This window comes from Armigeres subalbatus, chromosome 2, assembly GCF_024139115.2.
Source record: "Armigeres subalbatus isolate Guangzhou_Male chromosome 2, GZ_Asu_2, whole genome shotgun sequence".
NCBI classification, from domain to species: domain Eukaryota; kingdom Metazoa; phylum Arthropoda; class Insecta; order Diptera; family Culicidae; genus Armigeres; species Armigeres subalbatus.
Window position 1 is genome coordinate 437,729,636 of NC_085140.1, and position 7,982 is coordinate 437,737,617.

The following is a 7,982-nucleotide window of genomic DNA, read 5'->3' on the forward strand; positions in this document are numbered from 1 at the left end:
AGAAGAAACATAACTAGCATTGTTTATATTGATGTTGACCGTTAAAAGTGCCACGCGGATGAAAATCGGAGTTAGTTCCACGTGATAAATTACATTACTCATTTAAAACGTGTTCAGATTTCAGATAATTTATCAATTAGTAGAATGTGCCTAAATATTCAATGACTAATATTCAACCGAATATTGACAGTCCAGAGCTGACTATGAATGTGTTTAAACAATTTGAAGTGAGCTGACAAGTGAAGAAAGGTATATTTTATTTATTCAGACTAAGGCCGGAGTGGCCTGTGCGGTATATAAGAGTCTTCTCCATTCGGCTCGGTCCATGGCTACACGTCGCCAACTACGCAGTCTACGGAGGGTCCGTAAGTCATCTTCCACCTGATCGATCCACCTTGCCCGCTGCGCACCTCGCTTTCTTGTGCCCGTCGGATTGTTGTCGAGAACAATTTTCACCGGATTACTGTCCGACATTCTGGCTACGTGCCCGGCCCACCGCAGTCGTCATATTTTCGTGGTGTGAACGATGAATGGTTCTCCCAACAGCTGATGCAACTCGTGGTTCATTCGCCTCCTCCACGTACCGTCCGCCATCTGCACCCCACCATAGATGGTACGCAACACTTTCCTTTCGAAAACTCCAAGTGCGCGTTGGTCCTACACGAGCAGTCAGTGTAGTTTGGTACGGCGTGAACTCTATTCGTCTTGCGGAGTCCAAAGTATATACGATTTCCAGCCACTATGCGTCTCCGAATTTTTCTGCTGGTATCATTTTCGGCAGTCACCAGTGAGCCCAAGTACACAAATTCTCCTACCACCTCGATTTCGTCACCACCGATGCAAACTCGCGGTGGTTGGCTCACATTGTCTTCTCTTGAACCTCTTCCTACCATGTACTTCGTCTTCGACGTGTTGATGACTAGTCCGATCCGCTTGGCTTCCCTCTTCAGTCTGATGTAGGCTTCCTCCATCTTCTCAAAGTTACGTGTCATAATATCTATGTCGTCGTCGAAGCCAAATAGCTGGACGGACTTATTGAAAATTGTACCACTCGTGTTAATCCCTGCTCTTCGTATTACCCCTTCCGAAGCGATGTTGAATAGCAGACACGAAAGACTATCACCTTGCCGTAACCCTCTGCGGGTTTCGAAGGGACTTGAGAATGCCCCTGAAACTCGAACTACGCACATCACCCGATCCATCGTCGCTTTGATCAACCGTGTCAGTTTATCCGGAAATCCGTGTTCGTGCATTAGCTGCCATAGCTGGTCCCGATCGATTGTATCATATGCGGCTTTGAAGTCGATGAATAGATGATGTGTGGGCACGTTGTATTCGCGGCATTTCTGCAGTACTTGGCGAATGGCGAACACCTGGTCCGTGGTGGAGCGTTCGCCCATAAAACCCGCCTGGTACTGTCCCACGAACTCCCTTGCAATTGGTGCTAGTCGACGGCATAAAATTTGGGAGAGTACCTTGTAGGCGGCGTTCAGCAATGTGATTGCGCGGTAGTTGCTACAATCCAGCTTATCGTTCTTTTTGTAGATGGGACACACGACACCTTCCATCCACTCCTGCGGCAAAACTTCCTCCTCCCAAATCTTGGTAATGACCCAGTGCAGCGCTCTAGCCAGTGCCTCACTACAGTGTTTAAATAGCTCTCCTGGTAGTTGGTCAACCCCAGGGGCTTTGTTGTTCTTCAGCCGGCCAATCTCCTCCTGGATTTCCTGGAGATCCGGAGCCGGTAGAATTATGTCCTGCGCGCGTTCCCCCAGGTCCATCACCATACCGCCATCTTCGTCTGCCACATCGCCATTCAGGTGCTCTTCGTAGTGCTGCCGCCACCTTTGGATCACCTCACGCTCGTTCGTCAGAAGGTTCCCGTTTATGTCCTTACACATATCAGGATGTGGCACGTGGCCCTTACGTGAACGGTTCAACTTCTCATAGAATTTTCGTGTGTTATTAGCGCGGTAGTTGCTCCATCTCTTTACGGTCTCGATCTTCTTGCTGACGCTTTTTCCTCCGGAAAATCGAGTTTTGTCTGTTCCGCGCCTGTTTGTATCGTGCCTCGTTCGCCCTCGTGCGGTGTTGCAGCAATCTCGCCCATGCTGCATTCTTCTCTTCTCCTAACTGCTCACATTCGCCGTCATACCAGTCGTTTCTCTGATCCGGGGGCACCGTGCCAAGTGCAGCGGTTGCGGTGATACCAATGGCGGATCGAATATCTCTCCAGCCATCTTTAAGAGACGCTGCGCCTAGCTGCTCTTCGGTTGGGAGTGCCACTTCCAGCTGCTGCGCGTATTCTTGGGCTAGTCTACCGTCTTGTAGCCGCCCAATGTTAAGCCGCGGCGGACGGCTTCGACGCGTGTTGTACACCGTTGAGAGTTTTGAGCGCAGGCATACTGCAACGAGGCTGTGGTCAGATTCAATATTCGCACTGCGGTAAGTGCGGACGTTCGTGATGTCGCAGAAGAATTTACCGTCGATTAGAACGTGGTCGATTTGGTTTTCCGTTTCTTGGTTAGGTGATCTCCATGTGGCCTTGTGGATATTTTTGCGGGGAAAGAAGATGCTTCGGACTACCATTTCGCGGGAGGCTGCAAAATGTATGTATCGTTGGCCGTTGTCATTCGATACGGTGTGCAGACTATCCGGTCCGATGACCGGTCTATACATTTCCTTCCTTCCTACCTGTGCGTTCATGTCACCGATGACGATTTTGACGTCCCGAAGTGGGCATCCATCGTATGTCTGCTCCAGCTGTGCGTAGAACGCTTCTTTCTCGTCGTCGGGTCTCCCTTCGTGTGGGCAGTGCAGTTGATGATGCTATAGTTGAAGAAACGGCCTTTAATACTCAGCTTGCACATCCTTGCGTTGATTGGCTGCCACCCAATCACGAGTTGGCTCATCTTTCCCAGCACTATGAAACCGGTTCCCAGCTCGTTGGTGGCGCCACAGCTTTGGTAGGCTTTGGCCGCTCGATGCCCGCCTTTCCACACTTTCTGTCCTGCCCAGCAGACTTCCTGCAGTGCCACGACGTCGAAGTTGCGGGGATGTAATTCATCGTAGATCATCCTGTCGCAACCTGCGAACCTAGCGACTTGCAGTTCCATGTTCCAAGCTTCCAATCGTGATCCTTTATTCGTCGCCTAGATCGTTGCCGATTGTATCGAGTTGTATTATCTTCTATGTCGTTCGTAATGGTTGTTTTTAAGGCGGCTTATTGGGCCTGCGCAAACCTTCTGTCTCGTCGGAGGGCCGTCGTGTCGGGGCTGTTTATAGCGTCCCACCTAACACTAGGACTTGGGCTTGTGCGCTTTGAGCGATACACAGTCGCTATGGCGGAGGCTACTTGCGGATACATGCAGCTTTTTATAGCTGTGCAGCTGTCAAATCCCACCACATCCTAGGCAGGCACCACAACTCGCAGATGGGCTGGGGAGGGATCGTCAAGCCCTTGGACATAGTCCCTGCTGCCCACGATGCGTCAACCAATTTCTCTGCTGGTATCGTTATCTGAGGTCACCAGTGAGCCCAAGTCCACGAGCTTTTCAACCACCTCGATTTCGTCATTTCGTCTTCCTATCATGTACTCGTCTTCGACGCGTTGATGACTAGTCCAATCCGCGGGATGATCTACGATCTAGATTGCTATCAGAAATCAATACATGAATAAATTAATCGTTGATTCCAATCTAGGATAAAATGATATAAGCATGAGAATTTCTTTTGTGGACCACTCAATTCTGGCCACTGAGGATATTAGGAAATGTAGTATTTGTTGTGTCAGAATTGGCCAAGAGCTGGCAATGTGGTCATGGTAGTACTTACTCCGTAACAGATCAAATGAATGTGTTTATCCTGCGTTATGGGAAATTCTACCACCGACGAACCGACGTGTCACTGGCGCTCTCTGATTGTCTCACGCTTTTTAACGGTCATTCGCTTTTGCGGGCGATCGCTCCTGTCAAATGAGCTAAGACACAACTCCGCTGCAATGTTAATACCGTTAATACACGTAGGCTGGTGGCTGAGCTATGAAAACCGATTTTTCATCATGGCGTCGGGGGCAGCAAATTTGAATTATTTTCCATGTAGTGACACGTCGGTTCGTCGGTGATTCGACACCACACTAAACTTCTGATGTGTTTAAAACATTTAAAAAATAGGCCTTATGGAAATTTTTAATGGTTTTCTTTTTATTTCATTACATTTTATTCATATCCTCGTAGTAGCTTTATAATAATTGACATAATATGACATTTATTTCTTTCAAAATCATTTTACAATCTGTTCATTATGGCCAAAGCGCTGTTTTTAACATCCGGACACGTTCAAACTAGCCGTTGAAATATACTTAAAAACACCTCCCGCGTTTGGATCATACTCGTGTCTAATGGTTTCAACATACTTTCGTTGAAAGTCCACGCTGGTTCGATATTTTTGATTGATTTTCCAGAATGCTTTCCGCTGCAACTCGAGCAGACTTTCCTGAAAACAAACCTTGGGGACCTGCCTCTGAGCCAGGTACATACTGGTTACGTACATTGCCTTGCCTGTTGCAGCAGCAGAGAACTCGGAAGCAATGGATTCAATGGTCCTGGGTTCCAGCTGATTGCGACGTCTATTCGAAAACATTACAATTCAATAAAAAAAAAGATAGGAATACATATGTTCAAACCCATTACACTTTGCTTAGAATATGTATATGGAAAATATTTGTTTTATTTATTTATCATTATAATAATGCATGTGGCATGAATGCTTCGCAGCTAATGAAGTCAAACGCTTTTCTCTATATATTTAATGTGACCAGCAAGCGTCCTGCGAAACGCGGGACGCCTATCTGGATTTCGTCACTGGCTTGAAAATGGATCCTCCAAAAGTGCATTTCACATAGATTTTGGCCCACAAAAAAATGGAAAAATATTTGTAAGGCTGTATGAATTGTAATAAATTTGTAAAACGAAGTTGAAAAATGCAAATCTTATATATAATTATATATATATATTGAAGTGCTGAATAGCGTTTCATTAAATAAAAACAATGTACCATTCATCGAGCTTATTAAACGTGATGAAAACGACCTCGCGTAAGGGGTCTGTGATTGAAACGTCTTCGTGGGGTAAGACCTGGTAGAGTTAGATTGTGCACCTTCAACATGTTTCTAATTTCAAGAAAATTTTGTTTAAGTACAATCCCAACCCTGGTTTAAAGTCAACGCAGTCAACGTTATGGAATTGCTGCATAAAAATTCGTTACAGGTAGCATTACAAAACGATTACTTAAAAGAATAAACGAATTTACTTACACCTTTACTTCGTATTGCTCGAACACGTGTAGGCGCAGATCACCATCCGATTTCCCTTCCGAGACCATCTTGTAGATAAAGGCTCCCGTTAGATAGTGTCTCACGTTTGGGTTTATTATCGCTATATTGTTGTTGGTATCACGAGCTTGCTGTGGTGTTGACGAATGACCGGATGTTATCGGACGAGTTACTGACTCTTCTCTTGGAATCTTCGGGCTGCCCATCGATGAGGCATAACTAGCCATATGACGCAATCGTCGACGACGTTGAGTGTAACTGGTTGCCGTCTTGAGTTTCTTACCGCGAGTGGGAGTCATTCTGATTTAGTCTACAGCTAAGTGGAAATACAAAACTTATTAGGTACATATCATTACTATTAGGATCGTTACTATCTTCCTTGACCTAAAATATGGGATAACCTGTAGGCTTCCGTTATGACAATAAATAATTTACAAAATTTTTTTGTCCTGCCGGCACCTGCCAGTCACATCACATGTGCTGCACATGTGTTATCATGCAGGATAAACTAACCGATTATTGTTCCTAACAAAATTATTAACATATTTATTTTGGAATAACGCGTGAAAATAACCTCCAGCTGATAACAGATCCACGTACATTAACTGTTAATAAATTACAATTACAATACATTTAAATGAAAAATTCACCTGATTAAATATTCTGATGTTTTGGAATGTTTGGAATTTCATCACCAAGCGATAACTACACTGAGCCAAAATTCCATCCTTAGAGTAAAATCAGCAGTGATTCAAATCGTTCGAGGCTGCCAGTTTGAATATGAATCTGAAACATTCATTTTCCCAATCACGAGATTCAAATATTTTCCAATTCAAGCATAATTTTCCATAACGACGTATGTAACAATTGGGTTGTTTAGCTCAGAAAAATATCGAATTTTTGGCAGTTTAACATAAAGAGCATGCTTTCCTGATCTCCAACATATTTTTATTTTGTTTGTAAACCTTTTATTTACATTTCTATACAGCAAACAATAAGCCATTTTAATCGATAGAATGACACTAACATTCATAGAATGACAGTTAGCCCATGCAGCATAAGAACAAATTTTTAGTCCCATATAAATTTAAAATGCAAATTAAAAATAGTTCCGGGGCTCCAAAAATTCTGAAAAATTGGGGTTAGGCTCAGTTTTTAATGCAGATTCAGAATATGTAAAAACATATATACCCCTAAACAACCCAATTATGAGGATTCGAGAAATCCTTTGCAGAAAGTTGGCAAAACTTTTTCTAAAACTGTTTTAAAACTAAAGCCCCAAACGCAATATAACGGAACGGCGACGGAAACGGAAAATTTGACAGTTAGCCCATATATTTTCTGTCAAATTTGCCGTTTCCGTCGCCGTTCCGTTGTATTGCGTTTGGGGCTTAAATCATTTTTCAATATTTTTTTTCGCTGACGTGCATCAATACATGACACGTAATAAGCGTGATCGCTTAACTTTTCAAAAGGACCTAAGTAACATTTTTTTCATGAATTAATTTGAATACTGTAATCAATAGCTCTCACGTTGTTCTGTTGATTGCGCTATTCAAATTAATTCATGAAAAAAATGTTACTTAGGTCGTTTTGAAAAGTTAAGCGAGATTTATATCATAGCTCAATTCATTCAAAATTCCTGAGAAAAACGATAAAATTATACATACACCGGTATGCTGTACATACGTCGCTGTACATTGGTCGGTTTTCCATAGTGCACGATTGACGCAACTGCAGTTTTGTTTTGTTTTGCTTTTTTGTTACATAGGTCGTTCTTAGTTCCCAGCGACGTATGTAACAGTGAGACTTCAAAAATAGAAATTTCTACATACGTCGATTCATAAAAGATTGAATTAAAGAATTCTAAGATCTAAAATCAGTATAATCGATGCGTATTATATAAAGTCGCGTGTGACTTTGCAATTACGGCGCCTTTCTTGGTGCCAACATGATGATTTCATCTAATTGAAAATTTGAAAAGCATGAATAGAACACTGCTGAGGAAACCAGCGAGTTTGTTCTATTTGCTCCAGATTCAAACTAGAATAGTGGTCGAAAATTTGGAATGAAACTGAATAACTCCTGATTAATTTCACACTAAGGCTGTGAACCATTCCACCGATTCGTTTAACTTTTAGTTAAAATTTGACAGTTCGATGGTTATTTCGCCGTGGTTAAAAATAACCCTGTTTCGGAGCATGGTTAGATTTGACAGTTCAATAGTTAAACTTTGTTAGCGAGAAAATTGGCGCCAAATCCATTTCGTTCCGAATAACTATCAATCTGTCAAAACTCAAATGGGTCGGCTTCGGAGTAAAATTTTAACCACGACGGGAAAATAATTATCGAAGTGTCAAATTTTAACTAAAAGTTAAACGAATCGGTGGAATGGTTCACAGCCTAAAGGTAGCCTCACACCTCGGGAATCTTGCCCGCGGATTTTTTCCCCATGTGTTTTTGCATATGCGATGTTTTCGGAATTCGAACACGGAAAATCAAAATCCCGGCTCCCTTTAAAATACACGGGGACCAAATTCCGGCGGAAAATTTTCCCGAGGTGTAAGGTAGCCTTAGACTACGTTCAGATTATGAGCTATAATACTTGATATACAGCATCTTGACATCAGTGTTTGTACATCTAGTTTTC

At 43.1% G+C, this 7,982-nt stretch overlaps 1 protein-coding gene across 2 annotated transcripts; it reads right to left on the reverse strand.

The window, feature by feature from the left end:
- Nucleotides 1-4,235: 4,235 nt before the first annotated feature.
- Nucleotides 4,236-6,095, reverse strand: LOC134213624 (uncharacterized). 2 transcript variants are annotated; one of them, XM_062692853.1, is made up of 3 exons: nt 5,983-6,095; nt 5,315-5,648; nt 4,236-4,627 (listed from the first exon to the last, which is right to left on the reverse strand). In XM_062692853.1, the coding sequence occupies exons 2-3, from the start codon at nt 5,629-5,631 to the stop codon at nt 4,321-4,323; spliced, it is 624 nt and encodes a 207-aa protein (XP_062548837.1). In that variant the 5' UTR covers nt 5,632-5,648; nt 5,983-6,095; the 3' UTR covers nt 4,236-4,320. The 2 variants fall into 2 exon arrangements, with proteins under 2 accessions (XP_062548837.1, XP_062548838.1); XM_062692854.1 differs by having other exon boundaries at nt 5,846-5,985.
- Nucleotides 6,096-7,982: the final 1,887 nt, after the last annotated feature.